Raw genomic sequence first — 19,948 nt, 5'->3', positions numbered from 1 at the left:
TCAGACTTTGTGCAAGACTTTTTGCTTTCTAAGAAGTGCCTTAGTTCCATGAACTTAGTTCCTAATTGACTTTGGCTGGCCTGGCTCCCTGTAGACTCTTCTGACCCATCGACTTTGATTCTATTGTCCCTCATTGTTTTTTTTTTTTTTTTAACAACTTTATTTTCTTCTCATGGAGTCTTAGTTACAAACATTCAGGTAAGGAACAGTATACTTAAATCTCAGTATTGTTCTCATCCCTCTTTCCCCCCCCTGTCCGTTTTCAAGTTTGTAGTACGTCCATGAGTTTTAACTTTTATAACTCCCCCCTTCGGATTCCGGTATATTTCCCCTTTCACTCCTCCCTCCCCCCTAAAAGAAAAACAAACACAAAAACAAATTCAACAACAATAGAGCTGGGATCGTTCCGCTTCCGTCCACAGTTAAGCAGTTTTGTTACAGTCCGGGCCTTGGCCGGGTATGTTGGCTGGAGGTGTGGGCCTCCTCACGTTTCCTCTTGGTCCAGAGCCTTAGTTCATGATTGATCAAGCAGGTTGGGTCTGTGGAAGTAAGCTTCCCTGTCTGTGACATATTCTATGAATGGGTCCCATACTGCCCTGAATTTCAGATATTTGTTATCCTTTAGGGCCCCTATTTTCTCCATCGCTAGAATGTGCCATACTTTGACCCACCAGCACACGACTATTGGGCCTTTGGGGTTCTTCCATCCCTGGGCCAGGGTTATTCTCGCCGCGTTTAGTAGTTGAGTAATCAGGGCAGCGTTGTTGCCTGTTTCTGCATAGACCCCTTCAACTGCGGTCCCCAGGAGTATTACCTTTGGGTCGTGTGGGAGCATTTTCCCCGTGATCTCTCTTATGTGTCCCAGTATCTCCTTCCAATATATTTCAGCCTTGGGGCAGGTCCACCATGTGTCGTAGAGATCCCCCCGGCTCCCACATTGCCTCCAACAACTAGGAGGGTAGGCTGGATTCATTCTGTTTAGCCTATGTGGGGTTAGGTACCATCTTGTGAATAGTTTATATGATGCCTCCTTGATTGTGGTGCATTTGGATGATTTCTGGGCCCTTTTCCATATCTGGCCCCACTCCTCCCTCATTGGTTTTTAACGAATATTGCTGGGTAATGTTTTTATCTAGACTTCATTGGGAGATTTAACAGTGCTCACCTGCTCTGAGAGCCTGTTAACCTTTTTTTCTTTCCATTTAACCTTGCCTTTTCCCCAAAAGTACAAAAGTGATATATAAATGCCAATACTGTCCTAGTAATTGAAGTCACCCCAGGGTGTAGGAAGCATCCCTAATGAATATCTACTTGCTTATCTTGATTCTGAGAACGTGTTATGGAGTGTATTTTTTATGGAGTGTATTTTTATTGTTGCACATTGCCCTTTTAAAGAATGCTTATTTAAAACTGAGTTAAATAAATAATTTTTTTACTAGGAAACCTTGAGTATAAGAGTTAATTGAATACTTGTGTGTGTGAATTTCGATGCTACAGCTCACATTTATCCCTCTTGAGATAGGTCTGGCTGTTCAGTCACACTACCAAATTGTGTACTACCTATACCAAGGGGGCAAGACTGGTGTAGTCTCCCACAGGGCTACTGCATACATTCTTGCCTAACATGGACCCCCAAACATTTTGCTTTTATTTTTGTATCTGACCTGATCTTTTTACAGTGCAGTGAAGCCTTAAGCTTCACTACACTGACTTTTGCTCATCTGTTATGGGGTAACTGACATGTGCTTGAGGCAGTCGTTCCTGGGAAACATTGTTTCCCTTTGTCTAGTTACTTTGTTAATACTTTTAGTTACACATAACTTGTGGTAACTTTTTATCATTGTACAATGCATATTACAATGCAGTACAATGGGGTACACCTTTTGTTTTGCCCTTGACTAACACTCAGAGGATATTTGGTTAGTCTAGGTGTGCTAAACGGAAAAGCTGGTGGTAACAGGGAAATGTTTTGGTGCATTTTGTTTTAGCGATACGGGTACGATCCTCGTTAAACTGCGCTATGCCCTCTGAAAAATAGAACCAATGGCAAGCTGTGTACTCCTATCCCAAGGTCCACCCATAAGCACCTGAAGAACAGTGAATAGTAAGGTATGGTTGGGTATGGAGCATCTGCGCTCTGCCTCGAGAATCTAGTAGTCAAGAAAGATTATTAAATAGTTCTTCAAAAATCATTGAGAAATGGTATTTCTTTATTGGTATCCTAATGTGGAAACATGTGCTGCAAGACAAAGTATAGAGATTGACAGGGAAAACTACATTGTTTACAGAGAATACATGGCCTTGAGGATGACCCAAAGGTAGAAGCACGTGTCGGCTGAACACCACATTAGGATACCAATGAAGAAACACCATTTCTAAATGATTTCTGAAGAACCATTGAATAATCTTTGACTACTAGATTCTCGAGGCACAGTGCAGATACTCCATACCCAACCATACTTTACCATTTTGTTTTAGCCATACAACATTTGGCTACTAACTGTGGCTAGTGGTCAAACATGGCAATGCCACAAAGTTTTTCGTTTTTCCTTTGGCCATCTTGTCTTTTAAGACTTCTTCCTGGCATGTGAGGAAGGGAAAATCGTTATATGGACTTCCAGTGCCCAGGAAAGCAGAGGCTTTTGGCAAGCTACTGGAGGGCTATGTGCGTTTGCTGCCAGGAAGTGGGCTGGGACTGTCTGGTCCCAATCCACAAACTGGTGACATTGTGTCTGAGTGGTATGCATGAGTTTTGCCGCCAGTGGTCCTAATTGGACGCCGGCTGGGGTGTGTGTGCGTGGGGCAGATCTGTCATTGGCTAGTGGGAGCTGCTGCTCGTACCTAGCTTTTTGGATAAGAAGAGGACCCCTGCACCCACTCGAGAGAGATGGAAGTGCCCCAGGACCGCCCTGTGGCTGACCAGCTCCGAGTTTGGGCTCCCGTACTGCAGACGTCGCCGCTCCAAGTTGAGGCCTGGTAATTGGGGGATCTTCGGCATGTGCAACAAGACTTACTTCTGCGGAATTTCGTGGTCTTAGCATCAAGGGGACCTGAGATTGGAGGGAAAGTCTGACAGCAGCAATTGAATCCCTTTGGTCGCTGTCCATCGGTGGCCGTCATCTGAAACTGCATCCCTACGTCCATTCCTGTCATGAGAGGGGCCCTGCATCGAGTTTTACTGCATTCTCCAACTGAGAGTCCTTGCACCAGCATCAGACACCGACTGGAGATCTGCTCGAACCTGCACTCTCTGGGAATCAAGGGCTGAGACTGGCGGCAGGAAAAGCGACCTTGGACCTTCTTCAACCGACCAGCAAAGTCTCATGAAGAATCAGAGTACGAGAAGTGGGTTATAGCGATACTTACCTGCACCCCTAATTCCCCTTTAAATGTTTGGATAACTTTTAGAAACCTTTGTCTTACTTTGGCTTGCCATTGCGTGTTCACACAAGCCCCCCGAAAGTAGGGGAACAAGTGTGTTAGCTAGTCATCCCCCGACACTTGGAACTGCTCACTGGAACCCAGAGACCTTACCTTCGTTTTTTCCAAGCTTCACAAAACGTATGGAACGTTGCTAAACCTTTGGGCACAAGGCCCCATACATCTTATGGATCGAACTCTGAAGTTAGGATTGAATCTCTGTGGGCTAGTAGTGCTAATACTAATCTGTACCTTCCTTTTCAGGGGTTTGATATGTATTTTCCCCAACTCCAGTAATTGTATATATGTATAGAATTTTTTAGTATTGAGTTATAATATTACCTGTTAGTAGTCATTTTTCACTGTTATTTGGCCGATAAGTAAAGAAGAACAAGTTACTTACCAACTGTAACGTTCTTTCGACTGGATGTTCCTCTCACGTATTCCTCATTTTATGATATTCCTATCTCGCCAGCTTCACTGATTCGGGAAAAAAAAAATCTTGGCAGAGGGCACTGTGCACAAGGTTGAGGCGTTAATGTCCCTCGACTGGCTCCGTACCGCGTCGACGTCACCATCAGTTTAAGTAGCATGTGCCCGCCCGTTGGCCTCAGTTCTGTTTTTTTGAAGAAATATTCGAGGAACACCCAGGTGTGCCTCATGACTGAAAACTCTTTGTGAGAGAGAAGTATAAATAACACAAACTGTACTGCTGGGTAGGATGGGAGGGGCAATGAGGAATACGTGGGAGGAACATCCAGTCGAAAGAGTGTTACAATTGGTAAGTTACTTGTTCTTCAAATGGATTGTGTCCTCCGACGTATTGCTCATCTTATGACAGACTCCCATAGTAGTGGAAATATTTGGGTGGTGGGAGTACTCATTATTTTTATCATGGACAGAATGTAGTACCGTTTTAGCAAATAATCCTTCATAGGAAGAAGCATCTAAGCAGGAAAGCTTAATGAAGGTATGCAACGATGCCCATGTTGCAGCTGAATAAATATCTGCTACACGGACTCCCCTCTTCAGAACCACAGAAGTATCCATACCCCTTGTGGAATGGGCTCGAAGCCCATCCGGCAGAAATCTTTCCGGCCAATCTGTAGCGCTCAACTTTAACCAAAATGATTCAGCGGGATATGGTCTGTTTTGTCACTGTTAATCCCAATTTATGGCCAGTAAAACCCACAAAAAGTTGGTCATCCTGACGCAATTTTGACATTCTTGATATATAAAAACTGAGAGCCCTTTTTGGGTCCAGTTTATGAAACCTCTCCTCTTCTTTGGCCAAATGAGGAGGAGGGAAGAACGTGGGTAGTATGATTTTTTATGACAAGTGAAAGTCAAACTACTTTTGGTAAGAAAGAGGGTTTAACCTTAAGTACCACTTTGTCTTTGTGAAAAGTAGTGTACAGAGGTTTGCATGAGAGAGCCTGCAACTCACTAACCCTGCAGGCTGATGTTAAGGCCACAAGAAGGACAGCTTTTAATGTTAGAAGCCTCATGGGACAGGAATGCAGTGGCTCAAAAAGGTACACAAGTTAGAAACTTAAGTACAAGATTTAAATACCAAAATCGGGACATGAAAAGGGACTGGAAGACTCATTAGTGAGCCCTTTCAGGAATTGAATGATTAATGGAATTTTGAAGTAGGAAACCTCTTCCGAGGAGCGCTTGAAAATGGACATCGCAGCCAAATAACCTTTTATTGTTGCAATCTGGAGCCCCAGATTGGCTAAATGTAACAGGAGAGAAAGCACTATAGGTGTGCCACATTGGAATGGATCCACATTCTTATCTTTGCACCAGTTACTGAATTTATTCCAATGAGAGACTTAGAAGCTGGCCTTCTGGCTGAAAGCAAAATCTCCATTACGTCATGGAGAACTCGACCTTCCTCTTGCGAGAGAAGATCCTCTCTTTGTGGAAGACGTATTAGAGGGAGGATGTACATGTGCAGAAGGTCCGGGTACCACATCATCCTGGCCCAATCCAGGGGAATTAGGATCATGGTTTTCCTGAAATTCCCTTGAGCAGTACTGAACTCACTTTCAGTTGACCAAGGTCGCAAACAGATCCACCTGAGGGGTTCCTCAAAGGGTGAAGATCTCTTGAAGGACTTCCTGAGCTAGTTCCCACTCGTGGGATACTGTGCTCTGCCTGCTCAGAGCGTCCGCCGCTGTGTTCTGCTCTCCGGCTAGGTGAACTGCCGACAGAGAGATTCCTTCTTGTATTGCCCAGAACGAGAGCTGCATTGCCTCTCTGCACAGTGGTAGTGACCTTACGCCTCCTCTCTTGTTGAGGTAGTACATGGCCACAGTGTTGTCTGTCATTATCAGGACATTCTTCCCCTGTACAGAGGGCAGAAAGGCCTTCAGCGCTAGTCTGATCGCCCTCAGCTCCAACAGGTTGATGTGTAGTTTGGACTCCGATGGAGACCAATGACCGCTGATTGTTAGATCGTTGGTATGGGCTCCCCACCTTATGAGTGAGGCATCCATCACTACTGTTATCTCTGGCCATGGTTGCCAAAAAGATTCTCCCTTGAGGATATTGTCGTTGCAAGCCCACCATACTAGATCATGAGCACTGTGCTCGGGACTTGCAGAAGATCCGACATACTCCCCGAGAATTGGGACCACTGAGTTCTGAGGGCCCATTGAAGAGATCTCATTCTCAATCAAGCCTCTGGCACCAGAAAAATGCAGGACGCCATGAGGCCGAGCAACCTCAGAAAATTGTAGGCTGGTAGACACTGGGAATTCTGGGATTTGGTTACCATCTGCAGAATGTGGAGAGCTCTCACCTCGGGAGGCAAGGCTTTCCCCGAGGAAGTATCCAGGACTGCTCCAATAAACTGGAGTCTTTGGAATGGTATCATATGGGACTTCTTGTAATTGAGGGACAAGCCCGGCTTGTGTAAGGAGTGGCAGGTGATTGCCAGATGTTCCTGAGCTTGTTCGGGGAAACAAGCTCTTATCAACCAATCGTCCAGGTAGGGGTAAATGTGAATCCCCCCTCTCCTGAGATTCGCTGCCACAACCACCATCAGCTTGGTGAAAACCCTCAAGCGGAGGTCATCACGAATGGCAGAACTCGAAACTGATGGTGAGAGCTGCCAACCGCGAACCTCAGGTACTTTCTGTGCTTGAGATGGATTGGCACATGAAAGTAGGCATCCTGAAGGTCCAACGATACCAACCAGTCTTGGAGTTGGAGAGCCTGAATGATCTGAGGAAGGATTACCATCTTGAACTTGTCTTCCTGAGGAACTTGTTCAAGTTTCTTAAGTCCAAGATGGGTCTCAGTCCTCCGTCCTTCTTTGGAATGAGAAAATAAGGGGAGTACCAACCCTTGTTCCTCTCCGCTACAGGTACATGTTCTATTGCACCTTTCTCTAGCAGGGTTAAAATTTCCTGTACAAGGAGCGGATCTGGAATTTTGACAGAGTTGGCTCCCGGTGGATGGTCCTGAGGCCTTTTTAGGAAGAGAAGTCAGTAACATTGAGCTACTGTTTCCAGTGCCCAAGCATCTGAAGTAATGCCCTGCCATTTGTTCAGATGCTGAGAGATTCTGCCTCCCACCGTGGTCTTGTGTGCCAAGGCCTCAGAGAGATTTGGAGGTGGCTGCAGAAGCGGTTGCGGGCAAAGATGCCGTTGCTGAGGCTGATTTCGCACCTCTTCCTCATCCACTAGGGGGGACATTTCTTCTACCTTTCTGTGCGGCATGTCCTCTTCCTCTACCAAAAGAGGAGTAGCATTGAAAAGAATAACCTCTACAGGAAGATGAGCCCGAATAAGGTTTTCGAGGCTGTCACATAGAGGCGCTAAGTGATTTAGCTGCTGCCTTGGAGGTCTGGAGTTTTTCTAAGCTCTCATCAGCTTTACTGCCGAACAGCCAGAGCCATCGAAAGGCATGTTGAGTAGCATGGCCTGCACGTCTGGTGCAAACCCATGCTTCCTCAACCACGCAAATCTGCGCAGTACTGTGCTTGCAGCCATGGATCTGCTGATACTGTGAACAGTATCCAATCCAGATTGGAGACATTCACCCATTGCCTCCTTCCCATCTTTCACAATAATCAGAAAGCCTTCCCTTTCTTCGCCTTCTGGAATATGATCAGCCGCTGCCTTAACACAATCCCATAGGGTATGATATGATATGATAGGTTATTTATAACATGCTTAATACCCAGAGGTTTCTAAGCGCGGACCCAGGGATCGAACCTGTGTTGCTGCGTGTCGTATTGCTTCCAAGGCGAGCACGTTGGCCCTGAGCTTTCCTCCCGAGAACACCTTGCGGGCCCAAGCGTCCATCTTTTTATCCTCTCTATCTGGGGGGGATAGATGGATAAGCTGACTGTCTCGTGGAAGTAGCAGCTTGTACCACTAGACTTTCTGGTGTAGGATGCTTACTCAGAAAATCAGGGTCATTGCCCGATGGTCTATACTTTTTTGGAAGGTCTTTATTGACTGCTGCAACAGACTCAGGAGTCTCCTAATTTGCAACCACTATTTTTTGGAGAGCCCTATGAAAGGGAAGAACTGGGTCTTTTTGGGGGCTCTGATCCAAGATGTCAGTCATATTATCCTGTTCAAAGTTTGGTAAAGACCTACCCCAACCTATACATTCAACAACTCTGTTCATCAAGTTCCTGTACCCTGAATGTGCTTTTGGTCATGAATAACGATTTTTAGAATGTAAACTAAGTGGCACTGTTTAATTGAGGATGTCTGTGATTTACTAGACAGATAGGGTTAGCAAGACAGTTTTTGCCTGAGCTTCCTCGAATTGGATTATTAAATCATGTCACTTAAGTTTCAACTGATTAATTCAAAATTTTGATGTGTTTGATGCATTTTTCATATCGGTTTATGTATTTATGTTTTGATTAATCTACATAATTACAAACAGATTTAATTCGTTTTTTAAAGGTTGTAATCGTAGGACCTATGGCCTACGCAATAAATTATGGATTTTTTAATATAACAAAAAAACTATTCTCTGTGTGTACTGTTCTTTGAGGTAATTTAATAACCCATGGAATAGGGCCAAGTTGTAGCAAAAACTGGGTCTTTGAACTATTTGGTTAATGGTTCATCTGGGGGACTCCCTTTTGTGTGTTAGTTACCTGTACCCTGAATCTGCATGTTCTGCATGATCAGGTTTTTGAAACTGTAACTCAGGTGTCGTATCAATGCCACTGGCAGAGTGAAGGGTATCACACAGGTCTCTCAATCTTGACTCAGGGTCAATTAATTCCTCTGGCACATTTCTAGTACCAAACTTTACTCCAAAAGGAGATATTTCTTCCTTTGAGACACTTTCTTCCTAAAAAAAAAATCGAGGACATAGACTTAAAAAAGTCTGATTTAGGTAAAGGTGTGGAACAAGTTACTTACCTGTAACTGTTGTTCTCCAGCATGGTCTGGCATGGATTCACATGCTCATGAATATTCCCCGTCGTCAGGCTGGGAATCCTCGGTAAAGAAAAAATCAGTATCAGTTTTGTTTCTGATCTGTCTTTCTCAGTAGTAAACAATCACTGGTCTCTGGGTCATACTGCCCCCAGCCAATGACTGCCCTCTCCCTAAGCCCCGCCTCTGGCAGCCATCTTCAGATTTGGTAGCACGCAAAGTGACCGTATGACCAAGTGAAGAGCCGTAGAGGGGCAGGAGGGAGGGTTTGCATGTGAATCCATGCCAGACCCATGCTGGAGAACAACAGTTACAGGTAAGTAACTTGTTCCTTCTCCAGCATGGGGTCTGGCATGGATTCACATGCTCATGAATATAAGAATACATAGCAGTACACATGCACAACCACGGGAGGTGGCAAGGATCAACATTAAGCATTACATAAAACTCAACATTAAGCATCTCTTACCTCCCCACCAGGCTCACCTTAAGTGAACAGGTTGCGCAGCACTGCCTGGCCGACTCTGGACTCCTCCCTGGAATCCCAGTCGACGCAGTAGAATCTCGTGAAGGTGTGTGTCGACCTCCACGTAGCAGCGCTGCAGATGTCCAGCAGGGGCACACCAGACAAGAACGCCGTGGTAGCAGCGATCGCTCTGGTCGAATAGGCTCTCGGACGGCCGGGCAACGGTCTGTTTGCCAACCGATGACAATGCATGATGCAGCCGGAGAGCCATCTGGAAATGGAAGCCTTTGGGAGAGCTTTCCCTTGGTTCACAGGTCCAAAGTTCACAAACAGCTGTGATGTCTTCCGAAAACTCTTCGTTCGGTCCACGTAGAACTTCAGCACTCTAGCCACATCCAGCGATTGCAAAGTCCTCTCGGCCGGAGAAGAAGGCGACGGGAATAAAACAGGTAGCACCAAGGGCTAGTTGAGGTGGAAGTCCGACGGCACCTTGGGCATAAACGAGCGGTGCGTCCTCAGCACCACCCTCGTGTCATGAAAAGTCAAGTATGGAGGCTTGCAGGATAGGGCCTGGATCTCTCCCACTCGCCGTGCAGAGGTGATGGCCACAAGAAACGCAGTGGTCCACGATAGGAATTTCAGCGGCGCCGAATGCAGGGGCTCGAATGGCGCCCCCATGAGCCTGGTCAGCACCACGTTGAGTTCCCACGCCGGGGCAGGGACCTTCACCGGCGGGAACGATCGGAACAGTCCCTTCATAAATTCCTTCACCACGGGCCAGGGCTGCAAGTTCAGCGACTCCGGGTTGTGATGAAGTATGGTGCCTCCTTCTCCGGCAGCTTGACTGGTGGGGACGCTGACAAGTCCAGAAGGTCCGGGAACCAGATCTGCCTCGGCCACACCGGTGCGACCAGGATCATCCTGCACCGGGACCTCTTGAGCTGGCTGACGAGTCGGAGCAGCAACGGCAACGGGGGGAATGCATAAAGGAACAGGCCTTCCCACGAGAAAGCATCGCCCATGCTCCTCAGCTGGGGAAACCTGCTGGCGAACCTCTGGCACTTGGAGTTCGTCGCTGTCGCGAACAGGTCGATCTGGGGTTTTCCCCCATCGTCGGAAGAGTCGACCCACTTGCTCCTGACGTAGTTCCCACTCGTGGTACGAGCGCAGCTCCCTGCTGAGTGAGTCGGCGATGGTGTTTTTTATCCCTGCCAGATGAAAGGGCACCAGAAACATCCCTTGGGCGACGGCCCAATGCCACAGATCCTGGGCTTACTTGGAGAGGGCTGGGGATCTGGTTCCTCCCTGCTTCCGGATGTAGAACATCGTGGTGGTGTTGTCGGTGAAGATTCTCATCACCTTGCCCTTGAGGGACGGGAGAAAGGACCTGAGGGCCCAGAACACTGCACGGAGCTCCAGGATGTTGATGTGGAGCGTCTTCTCCTCCGGGAGCCAGAGGCCTCTTGCGTGAAGTTCTCCGGTGTTCGCTCCCCACCCTTCCAGGGAGGCATCCGTCGTCACCGTTATCTGGTGGGATGGGGTCTGAAAGTCTGTGCCCGCCGTCAGATGAGCACGGGTGCCCCAGCACCGGATCGCTCGTCGGAAAGTCTCGTTGAGCGATATCCTATCCTCGAAGCTGCCCGTCGCTTGGATCCAGTGGGTGTCGTGGAACTCTTGCAGAGGGCGCATCCGAAGCCTGCACAGACGCACAAGATATATGCAGGAGGACATCATCCCGAGGAGGGACTTGATGGACATCACCCTGGCCACGTCTGTGGCCAGCAGACGCTGCACCTTGCCCAGGATGGCCTTCGTCCTTTCTTCCGACGGTGAGGCCAGGCACGCCACTGTCGAGATTTGCTCCCAGAAACAGTGCGACTTGCGACGGGACCAGATGGGATTTAGGAAAGTTGATGGAGAATCTCAGGTCCGAGAGCAGCTGGACGGTCTTTGCTGTGTGATCCACGGCAAGCTCCCTTGTCCCTGCTCGGAGGAGCCAGTCGTCCAGGTAGGGGTAGCGTGGATCCCCTGCAGGCGCAGCCGCGCCGCCACTGGTGCGAGGCACTTGGTGAACACCCTGGGTGCCGACTTCAATCCGAACAGGAGGGCCTTGAACTGGTAGTGCCGTCCTTGGACCACAAACCTGAGGAACTTTCGGTGACCTTTCAGAATGGGGATGTGGAAGTACGCATCCTCCAAATCCAACGACGAGAGGAAATCGCCCTCCTCCAGCTGTCCCAGCACGTGCTGGAGGGTGACCATCTGGAATTTATGTGCCTTGATGTATTTGTTCAGCCGTCGCAGGTCCAGGATGGGGGGCCCATCCTCCTGTCTTCTGAGCAACGCCCTCACCTCCAAGAGTAGTTGAGGGGCGTGATTTTCCTTCCTGACCATGGGTGGAATGCTGGGGCACTTTTTTAGAAATTCGAGGGCATGCCCCTGGGCCAGGGCGTCCAGCACCCAACGGTCGGTGGAGATGGACTCCCACACGCTGACGAACTTCGCCAGCCGGCCTCCCACCGGGGTGCTTCGGTGGGGGCCCGACCCCACTGTCGGTTCAATCTTGCTTGGTGGATGCCTTGCCGCCCTGGCCTCCCTGGCGACGACGGCGGGGTCCTCCCGACTTGCCTCGTCCTCTATGGGCTTCCTGGGTTGATAAGCGGGCCGCTTGGCGATACGTAGAGGAGCCACCGCCGAATCCCTTGGAGGCACTCTGCTTGCCTCCGGCGCTCCGAAAGGACGGCCTCTGTTGCCGGAGGACGCCTAGCACCCTAGCAGTCTGTGTCCACCTTGATAGCTTGGAGGGACTCATCCACCGTTTTCCCAATCAGGTTGTTCCCGTCGAATGGCATGTCCAGCACCTTGGCTTGCACATCCTGGCGGAAATCTGTCGCCTTGAGCCAACCTCGTCGTCTAAGGCATACGCTGTTGCCTAGCTGGCGGAAACCGGTGTCGGCAATGTCCGTTGCCACCGTAATGGCGTGGTCCGACGCCACTTCGCCTTCTTGCAAGATCTCCAGGGCCTCGGACCTCTTGTCATCCGGTAGGAAGTCCAACAGGGGGGCGATCTTGAACCATAACTCCCTGTCGTATCGGGCCACGATCGGGAGAGCGTTGGCCGCCTTAATCGCTGTCGCCGCCGACGAGATAACTCGTCCGGCGGGGAAGTTGACGATGAGACCGACACCCCTCCCCCCGCTTTCTTCTTGGCCGCCGAGACGACTGAGTCCGGGGTAGGTTGTGCCATAAGGCACAGAGGGGCCGCGTCGGGCATCCGGTACTTCTTCTCGTACCGATCCTTCTTGGCAGGCGTAGTAGAAGGGTTCTAGAGAAGGGTGAGACCCTCGTCCCAGATGTCATACAGCAGAGGCACGGTGAGGACTGACTTCCTCCTGGCCTCGCGCCGTTGGTAAAGGAAACCTTCCTTCTCCTCGGGGCTGAGCTGAAAAAGCTTGGATGCCCTGGCGATCATTACATGGAAAGATCCGATCTCATCGGACGGGGAGGCCCGGGCTGGTGATGGGAGCTCCGTCCCGTCGTCACCGCCGTCGTCGTCGGGACCCGTCGTGGCCATGTCTGTTCCCGTGTCATCCCCAGGGACGGGGGATGTGGGTAAAGGCCAAGCAGGCCGCAATGGCTGAGAAGGCGGGGCTGTGTGGATCCGTCTTCTCTTGTTCGGGGGGCTTCCTGCCGGGACCGGCTCTGGTGCCTCCGCCGGACCTGGTACCGGGTCCTCTGCCGGTGGTAAGGGCAATCTCGTCCTTATCTCTGAACATAAGGATTGTATCGCCAACAAAATGGCCGCCGAGTTATCCTGCGGCTCCGGAAGAGACGGGAGCGACGGCTGACTATGACCCTCGCCAGTGCCGCCGTCACTTTCGTCACCCTCGTCACCCTCGTCGGGATCCCTCCCGTGGGGACGGGACTCCTCGACGCCCTCGTCGAGGCCCTCTAGGACTTCTGCCAACTCCTCCTCAGATGTTGTGTCCGTGCCCACAATGGCCACCGGCCCCCCCCCCTTCTTTTTCAGCCGGGGTCTTCACAGGGGTCTTACCGATAGGTCTGAAAGAGGCTTCCCTCCACGGAGGCAGGGAGACTCTGGGCCCCGAGGCCGCCTCCACTGGTGTAGCCTCCACAGGCTGCACCAAGGCCGCCGCGGCTCCCTCGATAGAGGCATTGGCTGGGTGAATCAACATCGGGTCGAGATCGTCGAGTTTCCTCCTTGCTACTAGACTTAGCCTTAGTAGTTTCTGACTCTCCTGCGTCGTCCAGGGGAGCGACCGGAGTCTGGCTTTTTCGAGGTTCCTTTGAGGGGGTCGGGACGCATTCTCAAAGCCTTCATCATTTGCTTTTTGAATTCTTCCTATTTTCTTGGGGAATTCGACCTAGTCGGACATCTTACCAATTCGGTACATGTGTCAGACGAAAAGGAAGGAGATCTGTGTCTCCTCTTCAACTTCTTTGATGAAGAAGATGACGAACGCCTCGATCTACTACGTGATCGGGATCTCCTCGAATGCTTGTGCCGATCTCGATTCAACAGACTTTTTATGTTTTAAAGAGGCCTTCGAAGAGGCGCTTCCCGCCCCACTGCCAGTTTACCTTTCTTCTCTCACGAAGAGCTTTCTCCGTCATTGACTGACAGGAGCTACAGTCACCGGTCCAATGGTCCGAAACCTGGCACCAAAGACAAACGCGGTCGGGGTCAGTGATTGACATTCTAGAGCCACAGTCGACACTTTTTTTTAACCCCGTTTTGGGAGTAGAAGGGGTAGAAGAAGACGACATTTTCTTGAAGAAAATTCAAAGCGGGCCGTTAACACGAGAGCGAAGCAATCAGAAAAACGGAACTAAAGCCAATGGGCGCGGCACAAGCTACCTATACTGATGGTGAGGTCGACGCAGTACTGAGCCCGTCGAGGGACACTGACGCCACAACCTCGTGCACTGCGCCCTCTGCCGAGAAACATTTTTTTCCGAAGCACCGAAGCTGGCGAGATACGAATATCATAAGATGAGGAATACGTACATGGGTGCACACAATCCATTCAAAGTATTTTTATACCTGTTTGTCTAAGTGTGTTCCTTGACCATTTCAATGTGTGTACTCATTGTGGACCCCTTACAAGCTCAACACCAGTTGAGACTTAGCCTAGACCACTCGCCTTGCTACCTTGAACTGGTTTGGCTACAGCTCCAAGTGTTGTCCCTGTCTCAATATAGATTGGCCTTCTATACATCTGTCAACCAGGCCAGAGTATAGAAAATCAGTCCTGACAGTAGCCAGCTATTTTGCAGATTTACTAGCCACTTCAGTACTGGGATGAGGACCACACACAGCGCAATGATGAGTCCTCAAAAGAACGTATACACGCGTTCTAGTCGTTTTGATAGTTCAAACACAAAAACCAAAGAAGGACTTACCTTTTGTGAGAAACCCTCCCTGGAGAAACAGCGAATGAGGAAGCGGTTCGGCAGAGCACCGGGAAGAAGCCAGCAAGTGTGGCAGGCACGAGGGAACCGAGACCTAGCTGTTTGCTCCCGCGAGAAGGAACAGGATGGAAGCCTGGTCGCCGCAAGAAGAACTTGGACGGTGCGTGCAAATCCCAATGCACACGTGAATGGTAGAGGAATGCTGTGGGAGCGCCGCAGCCCATCTGAGAGCCAGAGGAAGACCAAAGCCAAAGCTCTGAGAGCCCCAGGCCAGCTGGAGGAAGCCAGAAAGAACCCTAAAGCTATCTGGGTTGCTGGGAAGGTGGGTGAAGGCGCAAGGGAGCTGTGGAAAACTCCAGGATTACTGTGCAAGGGTGAGGAGAAAACCCCTGGGAAAGAAACCCAATTACCGATCTGGGACCCACACCCAAAAATCAAGAAGATTAATTCAAGTCCTCTTCTTCGTGGCAGTACCTGGTAGAAATGTGAGCCACTTGTGTGTCAGTGCATAATTGAGAAAGGTCAGGGGAAGGGAGTCATCCCCCCTGGTGCTGTGAACTGCAAAACTAAAAGCCAAGAGAATCTGAGAACAGAGCCAAGGAAGGCCAGGTGAAGGGAGTCATTCCCCTGGCTGAGTGTGGAGGATAAATACTGAGAGTCAGATGCCTGGGGAAGGGAGTCATTCTCTTGGAAAATTAAATTATAAGATACCTGGAGAAGGGAGGCATTCTCCAGCTACCCAATAGTGAAAAGTAACAAATGGTCAATAAGGAATGTTGATGTTTGAGCTGGAACCTTACGCTTTTCAGTTGAACTGAGAACTTTGCTGGTTGTTTGACATTTTAACCTGGAACTTTGTTTTGTACCTGGAAAAGGGATTGAAACCTGGGGAAGGAAGCCATTCCCTCAGACAAATGTCCCACCTACAAATGGAACTGTGATCCATTGTCCAGAAGAAGGGAGTCATTCTTCTGGACCAAGAAGATCCACTACCTCTTTAGTTTAGTTACAAGTGTAAGGGACAAAAGCAGGGTTTTTGACACAGTATGGTGGACTCAATTTACAATGACAGCCTGACTGAATCCATAGTATTTTAGTTAAGGTAGGGAACTTCCTCTTAGAGCTAGGGAGACTGTGTCAGTCTCCTCCTTCTGCACCCTTACACTAGACATTAGTGTCTTTCCCTGCTCACCAGTGTTAGGTAAGAATTAGTGCAGTCCAACTGGTGAGGACTACACAAGACTTATATCCTTGGTATTAGGTAACCCACCTTTTAATTTAGGCCTGTACTATACAAGTCGGTAGTTTGACTTAGCAGCCAGGCTTATCTTAAGAGGGGTAATGTGAGCTGTAGAGCTGTACAATTGAAATCAGTAAGTACAAGTACCCAAGTAACACTTACACACTTAAAAGTTATATATAAATATTTATAACAAACGCATGGTTTACATAAGCATTATTTTCAAAGCTTTATGTTATTGTTAAAGGATATTTGTACCACGCACTATCAGCACAGGAGTGGTCCCCTCGCGCTCTGGTGTCTCTGAAAAAGGGAGGGGTGGGAAGTGGGTTAGTGGGAATATGCTGGAAAAATGCAAGAGAGCAGTGATGTGCTGTTGGCGGCCTCAGCATGGACGTCCGTTGGCTGGGCTTGGGGTGTTTTACTGTCGGTAGCCGTCGTGTGCTGTTGTGTGCGTCTATGTGTGGTTTGTTTTGTTGTTGCAGTGTAGTGAAGTTTGTGCGGATTGTTATGTTGTAGGCTTGTGGTTGTGTTTCGTTAGAGTTTTAGAGGTGTATGCAAAGGGTGAAATTGTTAGTGGGTTGGTCAATTGGCCTCGCTGTCTGGAAGCGAAGCGCTAAACTTCTGTATTCTCTTCAGGTGGGGTGCGTGAGCATCTCTGCGTCTCCGTCCCGATCTGGGGCTCTCCGACACTCACAGTCCCTTTCCCACATGGCATCCACCCACATTCATTACCTTGCCTAAGTTAGGCACCGGCCGCCTACATAGCACCTGTTTGTATGCAGGGCAGGCAAGCGTTTGTTCGTCCCTTCAAGTCTGGTCCGGACAGCGTTCGCAATCTAGTCGGTGTGTAGCATCGGTCAGCCAGGGTTACTCCCTTCATATGTGGCGGTTGCTCAGCATTCATCATCTTATTCAGTTGCTCATGCGTGCTACCGCTCCCAGCCCCTTCGGAACGTGGTGAATGCCAACTCTTGCAATTATGTGCAGGAGCGGTATCTTCCTTCATTCACAACTCCCTTCGGTCAATGCCCCTGCCAGTATCCGCAACTTAGTTTGGGTGTGGCAAGTGCTAACGTTCACACAACTCTATACAAGTATGATCTCTAGTAGCAATTATGGGGCGGGTGAGGATGTTTGCTGGAAGTTGTTTAGGGATGCTGATTCCTGTCCTTATGGGTGTCGCTTGTGTCCAATTCGACTTAGCGTTGTCTCTCTTGTTGTAGTAAGGATTTCTTTATTCAGTTCTAGATGTTGTCAGTGTCGTCCTAGATTTGTCATTTTATTCTTTGTTTCTCCAGTTCGGTAGCATCTACTAGTAACATTCAATCAAAGGATTCAGTTTTAAAAAAAGACAATAAAAGTTAGTAAAGACTTTTCTTATGCTAACATTCCAACACTCGTAGTGACTTCAGTAAAGGTCAGCATTGTACTTATTTCAGTTACAAATTGTTGAGTTGTGAAAGGAAGGAAAGGTTGGAATAAGATTTAGAACATACTTTCAACAGTTTGTAAACAATTACAATCTCCTAAAGGGAGGCAGGTAAACTTTTATCCCAGCAAAAATAGTGTCCACAATTATAACCTATGAGGCACAAAGTATTGCCTAAGCCAGTACGTTCAGATGAGTGCCTTTAGGGAGCAAGGACAGCCAAAGTCAATGAACAAAGTCAATAGTTCTGATGCACTTCTTCTTAGATAAAGTCTTGACAAAGTTAGTAAGTTCAGAAGAAATCACAGTAACTCAAGTGAGCTACTTTGTAGAGAGCACAAGCTGTTGGGCCAGTGCAGGTGAGTTGAGATCAACTCCAAAAAGCACTTCGCAAGATAGGAAGCACAACTTATGGCTAAAAGGTGAAAACCCCAAGCCCCACTGTACCTATGATTCAAAGAAAAAATGTTCCAGCTTGCTAAAGCTTGGCAGACCCTTGTTCCTGGATCTTGGTCGTGGTGATGAAACGCAGGATGTCTGACGGGCTCCTGCGGCAGTACGCGGGTGAGGGACTCCCAAGCAATGGATTTCCTTTGTTTCAGCAGCACTTCGGTGTTTGGCGCCTTTTCCTCAGCATCAATAAAGAACAAAAATTCTGGTTAGAAGAAGCCTGCTCCCTCGGTCCAGGAGTCTGGTGAGGGGACTCTGGATCAAGATTTCCTGCTATACAGGGTCCTCTGGATGCGCTCACAGATTTGGACAGATTCGGACTTCGCAAGACGATGCACTTGTCAATGGTCACAGGACCCCTGGCATTGGGCTTCTGCAGCTCTGGTGAGGCACAGCAAGGTGGAGGATGCGCCAAATGGAAGCCTGTCTTGAGGCTAGTTGGCCCCACCAGCCCAAGGGAGGACATTTGTGCCGTACAGGTCTTCCCAGTTGATATGAAAATAGGTTCAGCACAGCTGCAGGGCTTCAATGGGCACTTTGCAGTCCAGGTGGGTAATGCTGGCGTCTTGTCACGTCTTCTTCGGATGTTCCTCTCCAATAGTCGACTATGTCTCTAGTCCCAAAAACCTCCTTTTTATGTGATTTTCCATTCATTCACAGCCTATGCTGTCAATTACACAGCAGGGTGTCTATCCTTTCAGAACAGCCAGCCGGCCAATCAGGACTGGTTTCACTCTGGCACACCTAGAGACAAAGGACAGAGATGTTTCGGGACACTCCCTCACTTCCTGCCTTTCCAGACACACTGGAGCCTGGGCGGGCTTCAGGGACAAAGCCTGCCAAAGGCAAAACACACAAAGGGCTCAAAACGGTTTCAACTAACAGAGTAAAAGCAAAGAAAGAGCTGCCACCAGCCATTTAAAGTAGGTAAGTGTAACAAAAAATGTTACATGAGAAGTGAGAGAGGGAATTACTAAGTAACCCCCCCGAACCCCTGCTAACACTCCACATCGGGTGGTGTGTGCTGGTCCCTCAAAGAAAAAGGTATGCAAGACAGGGATCATCTTACTATTCTTGGGAACGGTAGTTCACCCCAGAAAATGTAATTAAACATTAAGAGAAGTCCAAGGGTGCTGTGTATCTCTATGCAAAAAGCAGATGCCTATCGAGTTGGTCAGACTCCATAAAACAGAACAAACCAAAATTCCTAGTTAAGAAAAATACATGAGTGAATGAGAAAAAGGTCCCAATCACTTGGAAGGAGAAACACACAAGCCCTAAGTCTACAAAACAGCTGGGGGTCGCTAAGGTTGAAGGGAATTAGCACAGAAATGAAAATTCTCCCCAACAACCAGAATAGGGGGTCCTCTGAATATGTCCACACGGCGGATTCTGAAAATCCAACTCAACAATGAGCCCAAGCAAAACAATCAGAATAAATAATGCATAAAAACAGCAGCATTACTATGCCACTTCATTCAGCATCCTACCCTGGAATCATAATTCAGGCAGAACAGGGGGCCTTCCTCATTGAAACTGTCAATACACAGAGCTGTTCCCTGTGGCTTGATCCTGGGATAACCTCTTCTAAAAGGAGTGGTGCGGTATTGAAAATGTCCCATGGAACAATTCTGGTCTACTGCACATTGCAACAGATGTGTTTTTGCCCCATTAAGTTTCCCTCTATTACAGTGGCATCTCTTGGCACATCTAACAAAGGAATGAGTCCATTTGACACTGGACATATGCATAATCCAGAATCGTTCCAGCTTCTCCCACCACTTACCGTTGATATTATCAGCCAAGTGGTTCATCATGGACCCAGATTCGCAGGCTTCAATGTAGAACACCATCTGCAGGGTAGAAACAGCCAGACAGTACTGTCAGAGCCAACAACTTTAACTCATCTGCTTTGGCCTTGCAGAAGTAATCTTAATGTGGCGAAGAAATTGGCCCGTTCACCTCTGGGTGGAGTGAACCTCATAGCAATCCTAGGTAATACAATCAAAGCCCTGCTGGATTACAGTGTAACTGATTCCTTGGATGCGCCTGCCATGGTGTAGAGGTTTCCATTGCACACACCCAGT

General features: G+C 48.6%; 1 protein-coding gene across 4 annotated transcripts in view; it reads right to left on the bottom strand.

Moving 5' to 3' along the window:
• Positions 1-19,948, bottom strand: part of LGMN (legumain) — a 207,184-nt gene that overhangs the window by 42,745 nt on the left and 144,491 nt on the right. For all 4 annotated transcript variants that reach the window (XM_069637735.1, XM_069637738.1, XM_069637737.1 and 1 more), the window contains one exon: positions 19,648-19,714. In XM_069637735.1, coding sequence (XP_069493836.1) covers positions 19,648-19,714 — 67 coding nt within the window. The remainder of the gene's footprint in view (positions 1-19,647; positions 19,715-19,948) is intronic.

Source organism: Ambystoma mexicanum, chromosome 14 (genome assembly GCF_040938575.1).
Source record: "Ambystoma mexicanum isolate Mex_15411 chromosome 14, UKY_AmexF1_1, whole genome shotgun sequence".
NCBI classification, from domain to species: Eukaryota; Metazoa; Chordata; class Amphibia; order Caudata; family Ambystomatidae; genus Ambystoma; species Ambystoma mexicanum.
The sequence above is the reverse complement of the archived record's forward strand: the minus strand, read 5'-3'. Positions and strand labels throughout refer to the sequence as shown.